The sequence below is a fragment of the Peromyscus leucopus genome, chromosome 8b (genome assembly GCF_004664715.2).
Source record: "Peromyscus leucopus breed LL Stock chromosome 8b, UCI_PerLeu_2.1, whole genome shotgun sequence".
Taxonomy (NCBI): Eukaryota; Metazoa; Chordata; class Mammalia; order Rodentia; family Cricetidae; genus Peromyscus; species Peromyscus leucopus.
Genome location: NC_051086.1, coordinates 75,391,618 through 75,409,084, shown reverse-complemented (window position 1 = coordinate 75,409,084; position 17,467 = coordinate 75,391,618). Strand labels below are relative to the sequence as shown.

The 17,467-nt window shown below is 41.5% G+C and overlaps 1 protein-coding gene across 2 annotated transcripts in view; it reads left to right on the top strand.

Moving 5' to 3' along the window:
• The window catches only part of Ca10 (carbonic anhydrase 10), a 517,658-nt gene that overhangs the window by 403,550 nt on the left and 96,641 nt on the right, over nucleotides 1-17,467 (top strand). For both annotated transcript variants that reach the window (XM_028868886.2, XM_028868885.2), the window contains exon 5: nucleotides 7,091-7,276. In XM_028868886.2, the coding sequence (XP_028724719.1) occupies nucleotides 7,091-7,276 (186 nt within the window). The remainder of the gene's footprint in view (nucleotides 1-7,090; nucleotides 7,277-17,467) is intronic.

Below are 17,467 nucleotides of genomic sequence, written 5' to 3'. Positions count from 1 at the left end.
GAGCAAGAGATCACATGTGACACTCAAGTGTACAGAAGGTCATGGGGGATGGGCATAGGGAAGGAAAGAGGGGGAAGAGAAGCAACAAAAATAATAATAAAATAATAAAATTGTGTTTGAAAGCTGCCATCATGAAGCCTGGTTCTTCGTATACTGATTCTAAAAAGGGAGTTGAAAGCAGACTTGGGAGAGATGAGCCCGTCAGATCAATGAACAAAGTCAGTCGGGGTGACTTCTAGCTTGGGGTCTGTCTCAGTTTTCTGGTTTGCTGGGTTTGGTTATTCCTGAAGTTTTTTGAACCTGACACTCCATTTGTCCCTTGTTTTGACCCACCTGTGTATCTACTCTGCTGCAGTTGTTGTCAATGATTGGACTTGAGTTGATTCTTCCACACTGTTCTTCCTTGAACAATGCCCCCTCCATGGGTGCCATGTCAATAAGCAGGCCCCTAGCTTTTTGCATTTGGCCTTCACAAATCAGCCCCTTGGTGTATCAGAACTCTGCAGGAAACCGGGCTAAGCAGTATTCTTAAATCTCTTACGCTCACTAATTACATCGCAAGGAACTATTACACACTTGAGCAGACCAGTCAAAGATGCGGAATAGGGAAGCTGAGTTGCAAAGAGAAGACACATAATTTACGACAAGCTGTGGGCCACTCTTCACTAACCCTTCTTGGCACCAAGTGGCCTTCCTAATTATGGGTTCTGACATTTGGTTGGTAAGCTTACATTGGACATACACGACCCATCTCTCAGTTCTCAGCAAGTGGGAACTAAAATCCTGCTTCCCTAGATCTAGAAATCTAAAGGTATCCAACCCAGGCCTGGGCAAATTAAACACACTCTGTCATCTCTGCATTAAGGTTATATTTTTATTTGTGTTGATCCCTAAGTCCAGATGCCACATATAAGCTACAAGGTTTTACCAACTCTTCCTGCTGACCTATTATTACTCACTGTAGGACTTGGAATCACAATATCCTGGAGGACAATTCTGGCTCTTGTGGTTTCCCATGGAGAAACTTTTTTGTTTTGTTTTGTTTTGTTTTTCGAGACAGGGTTGCTCTGTGTGGCCCAGGTTGTCCTATAACTCATTCTATAGACCAGACTAGCCTCAAACTCATAGAGATCTGCCTGCCTCTACCTCCTATGTGCTAGGGTTAAATGTTGGCACCACCTCCACCCGGCTCCCATGGAGAAACTTTAAGTACAGTCTTTTAACCCATTAAGGCTCTTCATCTAAGGATAAGAGATAAGTTATCCTTCCTCACAAGGTCATTGTAAGCATTAGATGAGATAATAAATGCAATATTATCAAGAATGCTGCCTGGAATGTGCCAGTCACTGCTGCTGTTAGGGATGTCATGTATATCCTCCACCTAGTGCGTTTACAGTCATGTGTCATTTATGGCAACAGCAAAAACATAGTCTGATGAGTAAGGCCACATCCCAGCAATGCAAATGCCAGCGCTCCTGTGTGACCAGTGAGCACGGCCCGAGTGCCAGCTCCACACAGAAAGGTAAATAATCGAAAAGATCATTATGGTTTGAACCTGCAATGGCCTTCCCAGGCTCCTGTTCTAAACACCCATTTCCAAGCTTAGAGAACCAGTTCAAAAGCTGTGGAGTCTTTAGGAGATGGGGCCTGACTAGGGGAAACAGATCATAGCGACTGGCCTTCCAAAGTCACACTCATCCCTGGTTCCATCCTGCTTTGTCTGGTTGGTACCACAAGAACAGGTGCCTTCCCTGCTGTGATGAACTGCAGTTCCCTGGAGCCAGAAGCCCAAAGGAGTCCCTTACAACTAACACAAAGACCACTGATAAATTTGTCTTTAGTCTTGACATTTTAGACATGTATCATGCATACAGGTTAATAGAGTTTGCTGTGATTTAACATACATTAATGCATGATTCATTAGCCAGCTCCCTTAACCCTTCTTTGATGCAGCATCCCTCTTTCCCCTATTCCCTATTCCCACAGCACCCTTCCCTGTCCCAAACTATTCTTAAGTTATTTATGTCCTCCTACCCACTCAAGTGTCCACCATTCCATTTTGTATTTCTGCAAGGTTGTCTTGTCGGTTTCCATACAATGAGGGAGAACATATGAGGTTTGTCTTTCCTGTGTCACTCAGCATAATGACCTCCAGTAGTAAGTTTCTGATGTCCACAGAACCACTGAGAAGTCAAGTGCAGCCTCCCTCTGGTGTCTTTGAAGGTTGCTCTCGGAGATCCTACAAGGCTTTTGTCTCTTGAACTGTAGTAACACAAGAATTGTGGTCCTCTTGCATCCTCCCTTGTCCTTTGAGTGATTATTTAGTCTGCCTGTGCCTAGTTTCCTGATCTAAAAAGTGAGGTGAGCATGACATGATGGCACAATGCCTGTAATCCAGCCCTAGGGAGACGAGGTTAGGAAGATTGAGAGTTCAAGACCAACCTACCCTACACAGCAAGACCCTGTCTCAAAGATATGGGGGGCGTGGATCTCCTGCATAGATCTCATGGCCTTCTTTTCCTTTTATACAGTAGAAATCCCATTTGCTCTAGTGACTCCATTTATAGTCCTACATTTCCATTTGTGCTATTGAAAATATTCTTCAGTTTATCACAGGATATTTTAGGTGGGCTACCTTGTGAGGGAAAGTAACAAAAATGTCACATTAGACTTGTGCTACATCAAGCAAGTAACTACTGAACATTTTGGATGTTCTAAAGGTAATGTTCACTCAAAGTTAGCTTCCTACAGTAAACATCAGTCCTACAAGCACAGTGTCCAAAGGATCTTTAACGTGTTTATTTTTTTAATTTGATATTTAAAAAATAATACACCCCAGATTGGGAAGATGGCTTAGTCAGTTAATTACCTGGTACATGAGTATGAGAACTTGAGTTCAGACCCCCAGAACTCCATGAAAAAATTCAGACGGTATCACAAGCCTGTAACCTCAGTGTTGAGCGCATGGAAACAGTAGAATGTGAAGGTTATTGGCTGGCCAGCCTAGTTGAATCTATGACCTTCAGCTTCAGTGAAATCAAGGTCACTGGTCCTTAGTATGTTGCCTGACAACTGTATGATTCTATAGAAGGCTCATCTGTTTCTCTGGAGAACCTTAACTAACACTATAAGAAATCCCAAACATCCTAAACTCCAAGCTAGTGCAGGGTCCCCCTACTACCATCCTGCTTCTTGAAGAAAACACTGCAACATCATATCACTAAGTAATCAACTAGTGATTGTAACAACCTAATCATTACCAGTGGTTAAAATAACAGGTTGAACAGCCAGAGATACCTGGAGTCGGGTCCTCTTTCTACAAAGACAGCTGTTTGTCTCAGGACACAAAAGGACCACAGAAGGGAGGCAAGGGAAGCCTTCCCTATGAGAAGCTGCCATCCCACACATGGGTTTAGCCTGACATCTTCCCATCCAAAGGGAAGCGAATGGCACAGGCCTAAGTACCACGCCAAGTGTGGTGCTGGGTTTGTTGAGGAAGAAATTGTGAAGATTTAAAGGGGAAATCTGGGCTCAAAATTTAGCATCGATTCTGACACCAAGTAGAGATTCAATCTGCTAGTGGCAGATTGTGGCCAACTCTCAAAGAGTGAATGTTCCTCTTACCTTAAAAATGCACTAACCAAATTCATTTCCTTTAGTAGAGGGCTGTCTATAGAATGAGCTAGACAACACACTAACAAGAAGCCTGGCAGATCTACCAGAACTCTACCAGAACTGTGCTTGTTCCACAAAAGCATCCAGTGCCATAAAAGAAACATGATGGATTCGGGGTTGCTGGGTTTTTTGTTTGTTTGTTTGTTTTGTTTTTGTTTTTGCTTGTTTGTTTTAATTTCTTTTTTATGTTTGTTTATTTGGTTTACAAAAGAACATTATTTTATATGTCCTCAAGTTATTGATATTATTTATTGACATACAATCTCAACAGGCACATATGTCCTGCTTCTTTTAATACATATAGCTCCAACTAGTCTTAAACCAGTATAAATGTCTGTAGCTAGAGAAACAAGGTATTCTTTGGTCTTCACCCTACCATGGACAGCAGCCTAGCATCCAATCTGGGTCCTCCAAGTTCTTGAAAAACAATCCTGTTACTCCCCTCCCCACCAACCGCCTAATACCTTATCTACAGTGGCAGAAAAAAAAAAAATGACACCCCACACCAAACTTTCATATGAAATGGGCAGAGAGCATTGCTTTTGCTCACATCAAGGTAACTGGTCCTCAGTTTGCCTCTTTCCCACTGTGTGATGATTCCAGACAAGTCGCTGAACCCTTGTCAACGTCCCTAAATTCCTTCATTTGTAAAATGGGCAACACACACACACACACACACACACACACACACACACACACACACACTTCCTGCCTTGGGTTGCAAAGAATTCAGACAAAGGCTAGAGAGCTGTGGGGCAGCCAGAGGCAACCTGGATATCCCCTGCAGCTTCAGCTTCTGCACTCACCTGTTTCCTGGTCTGCAGAAGCACACGTTTCCCAACATGCTGTGCACCAAAGTCATTCACTGGAAACAGTAATTAGCATTAGAGATAAAATGACAGTGGTGCAGTGTTAATTACTACCGTGCAGATGTACTGTTAGATTCAGATATCATACATAACATTGTCAAGCCTTTATTTCTAAATTAAAGTGCAACAAACCATACCCTGGCTACACATATTTTTATGATTAATACAAATTAATGTTATTTCATTGTCTAGGGAAAGAGTAGAGATAAGGAGATGTTGCATCTAATTGTAACAACATAATGGTATATGTTATATATTCCCCCAGCTCCCTGCACACTGGGAGCTTGCAGAAGGAAGTGTAAGTTTTGTGAAGGCAAAGACCGTGCAAGCTCCTCATAGTATCCTAAACTCCTAGCACAACCAGTGATATGTAACCATTTCTGAACCTGGCTGAATGAGTTCCTGATGAGTGAAGGAGTAGATGAAAATGAATGCATGAATGAATGAATGAATGAATGAATGAATGAATGAATGAATGAATGAATGAAGATACAACCATGTGTATAGAAGGGGACCTTGGGAAAACAGAACCAAAAGGCACAATGATTCAGTTTTGAATTCCCCTAGTTTTGTTTTGCTTTGCAGTCTTCAGAATGTGTTGTCTGTTCCTCATATCCAGCACATTAAAGTCCAGAGTGAGAGCCACGTAGATGATCTGAAAGTAGAGATTGAGTGATGTTTCACAAGCACCATTACGCATACCAACATATTAGTGCTAGTTGGTTAATTCTAAAATCATGACTTTCTTCTTCCTTTAACTTTTCTGTGTTCTGAACCACATGTAATGCCTGTATATTATTTTAATAATTAGGAAAAAATAAATTTTATTTGGTGGTTGAAGCAATGTCAAACCTTAAACCATTACATACGAAGAAAGTCCTGAACTGGAGCCTAAAAGAAACATATTCTCCTTTTGTCATAGGAACTAGCCATACACATGCTTGAGGCTGGAGAACCTTCCACATGGATCACTTGGTTACAAGGAACAGTTAACTTAATAAGGAAAAAAGCAAATTGCCAATTAGATGTAAAGTACCTGATAAGTGCCGTTCACATGCCCTGGAGGAACTGGAGTTAAGAGAGACCCAGGAGTAGAGAGTTCTGGGGATTCTCGTCTGTTTGCCCACTTGCCCACTCTCACTCGGGTTTCTCTCGCTCCCTCCTCCCCTTGGCTGTCTGTCCCCACATGGACCCTGCTTTACAGTAAAAGCAAGTTAACGGAGTCACAGGCAGCTGCCAGTGTCTGACATAGTGAGAAATCTAAGAACTAAACTAATGACTTCCAAGACAAGGGTTAGAAAGGTAGAAGAGCAGGCCACTGGGCAGATATTCAAAGACCAGGTCTGATGACATGATCAGACATTTCATTAAAGCCAGGCAGAGTGGTGCATAGCTATAGTCCCAGAACTTAAGGCCCGAGCATTGGGAGTTTAAGACCAGCCTGAGCTCTGTAAAAGGACACTCTCTCTAATTGAGGAGACAAATAGACAGCCAGATAATAGGTGATAGATGATTGATAGATGATAGATAGGTAAATGATTGATGACTGATTAACTGGCAGATAGACAGATAGATGAAAGTTACATGAAGTCTCTATGGAATTGCTGAGGGAAAAAAAAACTGTGTACCTAAAGGGTCAGAGTAAATAGGATGAAAATCCTAGTAATTTAACATCCAGTAACCCAGAAGCAACCCATCAAGTTTCCTTCAAAGTCTCCTTTAAGCTCCTTGAGCTAACCCAAGAAAGTAAGGAAGACACCCAGATGGGAATGACACAGGGTCAATGGTAGAGCTGTGCTAAGGTTGTAGCCCAGAAAAAAGCTGAGCATTGATCCTAAGAAAAGGGCAAGAGAGGGAGGAAGAGGAAGCAAGAAGTTTAGTAGTGGGAGGAACTGAAGCAAGATGGGACTGGGAATGAGAAATACATCTTGGATGTGAGAAATGGGACCCCATGTGCCTCTCTTCCAATAGCTCTGAAGCTATGTTCTCTGAGCGAGGACCTGAACTCTTTCTGTGTGATGTCTGCTCCTGGGATGGGAGAGGGATCTAACCAAGGTAACTGGACTGGATGCTTGAGACTTCAAAGTCTATCAGTCTCCCACGGGGGCTTGCTCCTGGTCACCCACAGTGGTTTTCTCATCTCTCGCTTGGATCCCTCTGCTCATTGATTTCTCCACTTCCTTACACCCAAGATTTTGAGTTTTGACACCATCTCTACCTTCCAAACAACTATGATGAGAGGGACAAATTAATTTTTATAAGGTGCGATATACAAAAGAGTCATCACAGTTGGTGAAAAATCTCTTAAATTCCTCCCTTCGAGTTCCTGAATGATCGTGTGATTTATGCCTTACCAGAAGTATTTTAGAAGCTGGGTGTGGAAGGAAAGCCCTCTGAAAAGGCCACCATGCCCTTCCACACATGTGGATTTATCCTGATGTGTTACCATCAGGTGTAAATGGCATAAGTCTACCATGCATCTCTCTGGGCTTTGGAGAGAAATGGAAGGAAAAACCCTGTCTGACCTGTTATCCATTGTCTTGTAGGTCAGTGGGACCATGTACAACACTGGAAGGCATGTGTCCCTCCGCCTGGACAAGGAGCACTTGGTCAACATTTCAGGAGGGCCCATGACGTACAGCCACCGCCTGGAGGAGATCCGGCTACACTTTGGGAGTGAAGACAGCCAAGGGTCCGAGCACCTCCTCAATGGACAGGCCTTCTCTGGGGAGGTATGCAAATCTGCCAATGTGCTAAGGTTGAGTGCAAACTTGTAAGATTCAATGCCTGTTTCCATCAGAAGAAGAATCACAGATGGGAGGGCTTCCCTTGGCTCTGTGAAAGAAGAAGGAGCCTGCCTCCTTTCTCCACGTGTCCTTTGCATGTGGGATTTCAGGTTCCCTGGAGAGGCTACAGTGAAACAGCATTTCCTTCTTAAACCCAAGCACAGGGCTCTTGGGACTCGTGCCCTGGTATGTCCAAGAGCACTGGTTCTCAACCTTCCTAATGTTTCGACCCTTTAATACAGTTCCTCATGTTGTGGTGACCCGCAACCATAATATTATTTTGTTGCTACTTCATACCTGTCATTTTGCTAATGTTATAAATTGTAATGTAGATATCTGATCTGCGACTCTTGTTGGGGGGGTTGTGACCCACAGAATGAGAACAGCTAGAGAATTATTTACCCTCAAGCCCTCACCTTTTCTATGCTTCTTCCCTTTGACTGCTCTGGGCTCTTGGCCTCTCATACATCCTACATGACAGCACAGCTTCCCTTCTGGTGCCGTGGGTCTTACTGGCCTAAACATGCAGTGCACTGTGAAATCAATGTCAAGGAACTGAAGAGTTTGCCTGAAATTTTGCAGAACGGAAATTTCATTGTGTCACACCCTTGATGGTGAGTGTCACCATGTGCCACCATCAATCCAGACAAAAATAAATCAAAGTAATGCAATGAACCACAGTTTCAGATGAGATAAAAGATGAGATATAGCCAGATTTCATCTGTGATGTGTCACTTGGCCTATTTCACTCTTTACTCTTACAAACAATTATAACTTAAGGGTCAGGGGTCCTCATATAATAAGTAACAAATAAGTAGGCTCCTAGTAAGAGTCTCAATGACTGATGTCAAAAAGACTTTGAAATTACAAAAGTGTACATTTTATATGGTCTCTTTATTTTATTATTTAAGGTCATGGTTAAACCTGGCATTGTTTTGTTTTGTTTTGTTTTTTAATGTGCTAAGGCTATATACTGTCAAATAGACTACAAGTTAAAGAAGTTTATCAGCCAGATTTTGATGTTCCTTCAAAATACATTGACTAAGAGTCAACTTAGGGACCCTATTAATTACTAGGGATACAAGGATTTAAAAATGAAAAAGGAGAGTTCTTGCCCCAAAGGGGTTCAAAGGGGACTATATTCAAATCATTGAAGTATAATGTCATGCTGAAATGAAGATGTACAAAGGCCCTGGCAGCCTCAAAGAAAGACATGACACATTTTACTTGAAGAGGTGAGGAGAAGCTTCACAAGGGAGGGTGCCCTTTGAACTGGGCTTCGAGAGAAGCATTGAAGAATAATTGTAAAATATCAGCTTTGGAGTCAAAGGGCCTGAATTTGTAGCCCCTGCTTTGATATACAGTATGTTGTCTCGGGATGCCATGTTATCCTTCTAAAGCGTAATTTGGACACCACTCAAAGACACTTTAAAATTTTAGTGGGATCCCAGATGTAAGGAGTATTCAACTGATAGACTTTAAAGAAAAGATAAAGCAGGAAATGAGGGATAGGATGAGAAAAGGGCCTCTAGGCATGTCAGGGCACTGTGTGTTTTGAGACACTGCATGTAGATCTCACTCAGTACTTTATCTATCATCTATTAGTAATGACTGCATAGACAATGGGCTTTGACTGCAGTGTGGGATTCTCTCCAAATCTTTAGGGGGAGGGGGGAAATATGCTAGGATTGATTAAGGATGTCTGCTAAAAGTAACCAAGTAACAGAAAACTCCTCTCCAGAGCTAGAGGCACTGAACTAGAGCACGGCAGGAAATATAACCAAAACTTCACAATTTAGAGGCACTGGGGAAGGTCAATGTCAAATAGGAAATATTTAAAGAGAAATTAAACTCTCCCTTCTGATAATACATGTTATTTTAAGGTTTGTTGATAATTTACCTGTTGACTTACTTGCTCATTGGTCATTATTTCCAGATTTGTTTGCTTTTTTTTCTCCCTCTGTAAGTCATATTTCAGCACTTAGCACAGCACTGTTTCAAAGTAGAAACACTGTTTAAATACATGGGTAAAAATATAGATGGTTACTAGGTTAAAATCTTTACACAGTTCCTTCTGTTACTTCGATGTTTAAGTTGAGTGATTTGTAACATGTACATTAACAACTTATAATTTTGAGTGCATCTTAATGAATACATAATAATCTAACCTCTTAGCATATTAATTTTCCTAGACCTATTACAAACCACAGGGACTAGATGCTTCAAAGAATCTACATCTAAAAGTTCCCAGAAAGACAGACATGATGATAGATGTCTGCAATACCAGCATGAGGGAGGCAGAAGTTAGCCTAAGCTACATAGCAATACCTTGTCTCAGGAAAAAAATAAATAAATAAAAAATAAAAGTTCCCAGGTGAACCTGACTATGGCACATTATTAACTGTTCTTGAGTGCTCATTAGTGAGTACATTTAAACAGAGCAGCAAGTAAGTAACAAGGATGGAAGGCACTGTCCAAACTGATGCTCCAGTCCTTCCCCAGACCAGATGAACTTCTATCTCAGGCAGTGTGTTCCTGGTCTGTATGTTTTTAAAAGTTCCCAGGACATACTGGTTAGCAACCACCAGGCCAATTATGGGAAATATTCTTCCCTAGAAATCTTATTTCTCTAAACAGAGAAAACTTAACACTTCCTTACTATAAAGAAGGGAAAGAGAGTGACCTAATAGTAACTGTATCTTAGAAATGGCAAGCTGGGGTACTATATAGACTGAGGAGACTTGGGGAGCAGCTTCCCAAGAAATAGGAACACACACCAGTTCTCTCTCTCAGACTCTGTCTGTCTCTCTCTGTCCCTCTCTGTGTCTGTCTCTGTCTCTGTCTCTCTCCCCCCTGCAAAGCAGCCTTAGCATAAATACAGCTATATCTCACATATTACGATATTGTCATCACATTTGTCCCTGAGCCCCTCAGTTTGCATGATCTATAAGCTGGTATGGTTTCAGTGCTAGAAACCAGTTTTTTGAAGGCTCTAAAATAATGTCCTGTGAGGTTCACAGTGCACACAGTTGGCTTTTGAGATATTTAACCTGCCCTAATGAACAAGAAGAGTTGAGCACCTATGTCACATGAAGGGCCAATAGTGGAAGCTACAAACAGAAGACATTCAGCTTAATACATTTCTAACAATGGGAGCTATCTATCAATGAAATGAGTTTGCTTCTGAAAATAGTGAATTCCCATTGTTTGATTTATTAAGCCCTGAACACATATTAACCAATAGAGGAACTATTAGCTTTATTGTACCTTCTAATTACTAAACTCTACACAGTCCATAACTTTCTTCCAGAAAGTTCTTCCAGTTAAATTCCAGTTAGCCTCAGGAAAGGCAAATAGTTATCACCCTGTAGCTTAACTTTTCCTATTTCTTTTGTACTGCCTTCGAAACTTCTCTTGGTATCTATTTCTGGCTGTCCTTTGAAAGGACCCAAGTAGACACTTCTTACAACAAAGCATGTGTTTATTTTGTTGACAGTGAGTAATCACATTGCCATCTGCCCCATCGATCATTGCTGATCATGATGAGTCAATTAATACCGTGCATTTTCCTTGGCACACTGAAGTGGTCACTAGCCGAAGAGCTGTATTAACTGTAGCCTTGTCTAGTAGGTTATTGTAATTGATGGTAATCATTTGCTTTGTTTTATAAAACTGTGTGGATGTAAGATGCCATTAGCAACTGCATTTTTTGTAAAAAAAAAAAAAAAAATTATTAATGTCCTACATGAAGAATTCCTGGATGCCTTATTGGGGGTTGTGATAAATGAGCGTATTCAAGGATTCAAATGTCTTAATTTTTTTAAAAGGTGAGGATTAACTGTTTTTAATAATCAAGCTCCTTAGCTTGCTAATCATTTTAAGTGCTTAGATTAATATCTAGTATAAAGTAGGTTATTTGTAGGATGAAACAAAAGATAATATTGGGAAAGAGTCATGTTTGTGGATTAAGTTCCAATAGTGAGACTAGACAAGAAAAAATCTTTCTTACTTGGGAGAAATTGGACAATTTCATCTTCAAAACCTCCTTTGAGTTCTTCATTCCCAAGGGATAAAATAGCTCACTGAAAGCTATACTAGCCACTTCACGGGCGTCTTTGGCCCAATCTCTGACTCATTTTCTCCTCTTTCCATGGCTATTGTACTCCTGCTATAGGCTGGGCTCTGAGCACACAGAACCCAATTTCCATTCAGAAAATCGACAAATCTATTGAGTAATACATATATTGAGTACACATGTATATATACATAACATACATACATATGTGTGTGTGCATATTGTACATGGTTGTACATATTGACAACATGGACATAATTGAGGTTATTCCAAGAGAAAATGATGAAATTGCTGTCTTGGATCATAATAAGAAAGAATGATGACCAGCATTTCAAATTGCCATGCTTGCTGCTCCCTCTGAAGGTGAAGTAGCAGCATTGACCTTCCTGGATCTCAGCTTCTAAAGTCTCCAGTTCTGCTCAAAAAGCAGGGAGTGAAAGTCCATAGGTGTTGCTATGGTGATCAGTACATGATATTTTTAATTGAAAAGAGAGACTAAAAGACACATGTGAGATATAGGATGGTTCCATTTTTTTTTTTTTTTTTTTTTTTTTTTTTTTTTTGCATCTCTGAATCAGAAAAGAGACTATTTCAGAATCAATAACAGAAACAGACAATGAAGCCTCATTCTCTTCAAGGAACCAATTATCTGCATCCTTGACAGACCACTTCACATAAACAACACGAACTGGTAGGAATAAGAAACTAACACCAAGCTGTCCTGACACATGCTAGAGTATGGTAAGTGCTGAGAACCAGGGCACAGATCACTGTAGGATTGGAGGAAGTAAAGGCAATCTGTTTAGCATTTTTGTTGCTTCACTGGGACCTCCCGATAGAGATTCTCTATTGGCCTGATTAGAGATTAAGTGGAATAAGAACTGGTGTACTTAAATATAATTAGAATATGGATAATAAACATGGAAGTGCTACTGTGTGTCATTGTGCCACAAAAAACTCTTCCCTCCACCATGAAAGCCAGATGTATCTCTCCAACCATCATCTACCTCAGTCTCCCTATTCCAGCTTCCCAAGATCCCTTCCCTCCTCCCATCCAGTAGGGTTCTGCCTCTTCTTCACTTCCAGAGAAAGTTGTAAATCCCTGTACTCGAGGCCTTGCAAAGCATTTCCTTGTGAGTCAAGACAAGCCCAGGAGAAAAGAATGGTTGACAGTTTTAAAAGTTTATTTGCAAAAATAATGGAAGAGAATAACAGAAGTAGTAAGCAACAGAGATCATATGTGGCCTGAAAAAAAAAATCAAAGTATTTGTCACCCTTTTTTGCATTAAAAATGTGCTCACTCCAACCAGTCTCTGATGCTACCCATCAGTGTGGGTCTTACACTGGTTTATTCTTGTTTATGTTGGAACAGACATTCTTTGCTGTGAGGAATTTTTATTTGGTCAGTACTGTATTCCCAACACTCTGTACAATGAGCACATGAGGACAGTCAATACGTGTTTGCTGCACAAAGGAATGAATTATCTGAATAAACGCCTTAAGCAAAGAGCTATTCGTCCTTGGACACCATGTACCTAATGCAATGTCCAGCATACAGTAAGTGCTTAAGTAATGTTTGTGAAGTGAGTCATTCAACCACTGAATGAACAACTCAATCAACTGGTGATGTCCCAGGAACAAAAACATTATAGTTTTTTCTTTTTGAAATTCTGAATTGTGTTACATTTGTTGACTATACATGAAATATACAACAGCATTTAAATTGAATCTGGAGGGACTGGAAAGATGGTTTGGCAGTTAAGAGCACCGACTGCTCTTTCAGAGGACCCAGGTTCTAGTCTCAGCACCCACATGGTGGAACTCCAGTTCCAGGGGATATGAAACCCTCTTCTGGCCTCCATGGGCATCTGGCATGCACATGGTACACACACATGCATGCAGGCCAAACATCCACATGTATGAAATAAAAATAAGCAAATAAAAATAAATGGAAGATGGAATATGTAGATATTTTTATAGGAGGAAAATACATTTCTTAAAAATTTTAAAAATGTATTTATAAAGGACCAATCTATTTCTATCCTTTATAAGATGTAATTCATAGGATTAGACAACTAAGTGTCACCATGAAGGGATTTCAAATCCATCAGAGGGACAAGGCACAGACTTGACTCACAAGTGGCTGTAGAATCTCTTTGCCAATACCTGGACACTGTCAACCTGCTATGTAAGTAACTTCCATTTATCTCATCCCAGGAACAAATGGTAACTGTCTATCATATGCTACATTGAATAAGACAGCTATAGATCCTGATCTATGAGGTGTTTCCAGTCCGGTGTGGGAGACAGATAATAAGAAGAAGAAGAAGTGAGTAAATCTGTAGCATCAGAATTCAGTAAAGATGATGAGGACCTAAACAGCAGAGAAAAGAGATCAAGAGTGAAGCATGGTACTCACATCACCAGGGAGGTTACCTGGAAAACAGGACACCAAGAAAGACACAGGGATCGCCCAATGACAGAGAAATGGCTGAGATCTACATGAACAACCTGGACATGAGTGGGAGTAATGAAGGGCAAGGGTTGAGGGAAAGAGAGCCTGTGGGAGCGGGAGATCCCAGCTGGATCAAGAACAGAGAGGGAGAACAAGGAATAGGAGACCATGGTAAATGAAGACCACGTGAGAAAAGAAAGAAACAAAGTGCTAGAGAGGCCCACAGAAATCCACAAAGATACCCCCACAATAGACTGCTGGCAATGGTTGAGAGACAGCCGGAACTGACCTACTCTGGTGATGGGATGGCCAAACACCCTAATAGTCATGCCAGAAACCCCATCCAACGACTGAGGGATCTGGATGCAGACATCCATGGCTAGACCCCGGGTGGAGCTCCGGAAGTCTAATTAGCGAGAAAGAGGAGGGTTTATATGAGCGAGAATTGTTGAAACCAAGGTTGGATAAAGCACAGGGACAAATAGCCAAACGAAACACATGAACTATGAACCAAAGGCTGAGGGGCCTCCAACTGGATCAGGCCCTCTGAATGGGTGAGACAGTTGATTGGCTTGATCTGTTTGGGAGGCATCTAGGCAGTGGTACCGGCTCCTGTGCTCATTGCATGAGTTGGCTGTTTGAAACCTGGGGCTTATGTAGGGACACTTGGCTCAGTCTGGGAGGAGGGGACTGGACCTGCCTGGACTGAGTCTACCAGGTTGATCTCAGTCCTGGGGGGGGAGGCTTTGCCCTGGAGGGGGTAGGAATGTGGGGTGGGGTGGGGGGAAGGGGAAGAGGGGAGGAGGGGGGAGAACAAGGAAATCCGTGGCTGATATGTAGAACTGAATGGTATTGTAAAATAAAATTAAATTAAATTTAAAAAAGAAGAGTGAAGCATGGAGGCTTGAGTCACAAGTCCAAACAGGGTGGCCAGCGTGGGTCTCACTGAGAGAACAGTATTTGTTAGGGTGACAGGGAGATTTGTCCAAGGATCTTCCAGGTGAACACGGCACCTCGCACAGTAGGTCTGAAGTGAGAGAAAGCTGTGAGCATTTACACAACAGCAGAAGCAATGTGAGCAAGTATGTGAGGACTGGAGAGAATGGAGAGAGAGCATATGGGTCTTCCTGTAATTGACGTTGGCTGGACTTGAGCTTTATCCTGTCTCTCTTAGAACACGCTGACAAAAAAACTCTGTCTTTTAATCAACAAACACCAGTTCAGTGAGTTTGCCCTTAATGTGAGCTCCTCGTCTGGGATAATGAAGGTCTAAGATCACACAAGCAAGAATGTCAAGGCTGGATTTAACCCAAGACTTGTGATTCACAACACTGGTTTCTCTGTAAACTCCACACTAATGGCTGTTTGCCTACCTTCAGCGCTAGCTCAGCAAAGAAATTCAAGGACTGAAAAGCCAGGAGGGCTGTCTTTAAGCTTCTATCAGAAGACCTTGTCTTCCAACCAGACTGTTAACTCTCGGCAGTACCAGAGTGGGTTGTACTCCTTAAAAAAATATCCCCCCATATACACAATGAGCTGTGGGTAAATACTGCTGAACAAAGAAGTTGAATGAGTAAATGAAGATAATATAGACTAGAGCTTTCAAAGTGCCTAAATTATACCCAGTATGTCATAATCAAAATTCTATAGTCATAATGTCAACCCTAATGAAGTTAATGTCAATATTAACAGAAATTTTTGAATTTATATGTTAAATTATTCACAGATTCAAGGTAAGTGAATTCTTCAGGACACCTGGGAAGAGCAATAGAATAGCTGGCCGAGAGCTAGTGTGTTAGAATAATTCATTTCGTTTCTTCATCTCAGCCCTGGAATCACTCCCAAGATCAAAATAGGGAGCTTGTCTTTGCCAGGGCTAGAAGCCAAATTTAGAGTTCTGGGAAGCAGTCCTATCCAGACTGAGCAAAGTGGCCTTTGAGAAGCTTAGCACATAGGGATTGAGATCCCAGATGCTGACCATGCACGAGATAAACACAACTGCAGGAGGGTGGTGACCCAGGGGTTTTTCTTAGGACATTTTTACAATTATGTCTGGAAAAGGAGAACTCAGTCCATTGGGCAACTTCCTGGACTGTCAATTGTAGGTGCTCTCAGTGGGACAGTCTAAAACAGGACACTGCAGTTGGAGGCAGTCTGCTGAGTCACTATTCCACCCACTCCATCCTAACCTGCATGTAGTTCTGGTTTGGCCCACAAGATGACATTATGATGCCCACCATCCTCTTCCTTGGGACTTATATATCCTTTTGTGTTGTTTCCCTAAAACAAGCTGGAGTTGCTGTATCAAAAAAAAAAAAAAATTTAAAGATGGAAACTTAAAAACTAGAATTTGATTGCTGTTCAGCTTCAGACCTGACTGTCACCATGGCAACCATCACTGCCATCATTTCACAAGTGTTTAATGTGGTCTTGGTTTATTTTGAAACCAGTGAAAGGGAACTAGAAAGATGGCTCAGCAATTGAGAGCACTCACTGCTCTTACAGAGACTCTGTGCTCAGTTTCCAGCATCAGGCGGCTCACAATTGCCTCTAACTCCAGCTCCAAGAGACTTGAAACCCTCTTCTGGCCTATGTAGGCACCTGCACACATGTAGTGTGCATAAGCAGGCACATACACATAAATAAATTGATTAAATAAACTAATCTTAAAACAGAAGCCAGTGATAGCACACCTAAGAGGATGAGTAATGCTCATTACACTTCTATGAACTAGTCGGACTTTGAAAAAAAATCTCATTTCCAAAGCCACAGGAATGAAAATCAACTGAGAAAGGATTTCTTAAATTGAATGGCTTGTTCCTGGTTGTCCTGACCCATGTCAACAGTTCATTAAAAACTTGAAGAGGGCCGGGCGGTGGTGGCACACGCCTTTAATACCAGCACTTGGGAGGCAGAGGCAGGCAGATCTCTGTGAGTTTGAGGCCAGTCTGGTCTCCAAAGCGAGTTCCAGGAAAGGCGCAAAGCTACACAGAGAAACCCTGTCTCGAAAAACGGGAAAAAAAAAAAAAAAAAAAAAAAAAACTTGAAGAGGTTCAAGAAAAAGTCATACCTTCCACTTGAAGATACAGACTTGGACTTGAAACAAGTGATTGTATTCACAGTCTCCATCTCTGTTAGCTGTTCCAGGAGCACCTGTGAGGTCATCTCTTCCAACACACCTGCAGAGTCATCACCAAATGCCAGAAAAGGCAAGTGACCTGCCAAAGAGCCCACGTTCAGTGGTCGAATTATGAACAGATCCTAATTTTCCTGACTCAAAGTTTCAGTTTTCAATGTGTCACATTAAATGTATGGTTCCACCAAATCCCAGGGTTCAACAGACATTTTAGGTAATTCAGTTGAGTCACCCAGTAGAGAGTAAGAATATCCCCAAAATCATATTTCCTGCATCAGCAAGCAGAATGGCATTACACGGGCATTTATAGACACAGCCTCAAAACAGCAAAGACATAGGCCAATTACTTCACAAACATAAGCAATGACAAGCATCCACAAAAGATGTGTCTAGAAGTCACCAAATTACCCCTCCAAAAAAAGTATCAGCAATGTCAAACCAATCCATAAACAGGGTTTGGTTGCAAGAAAC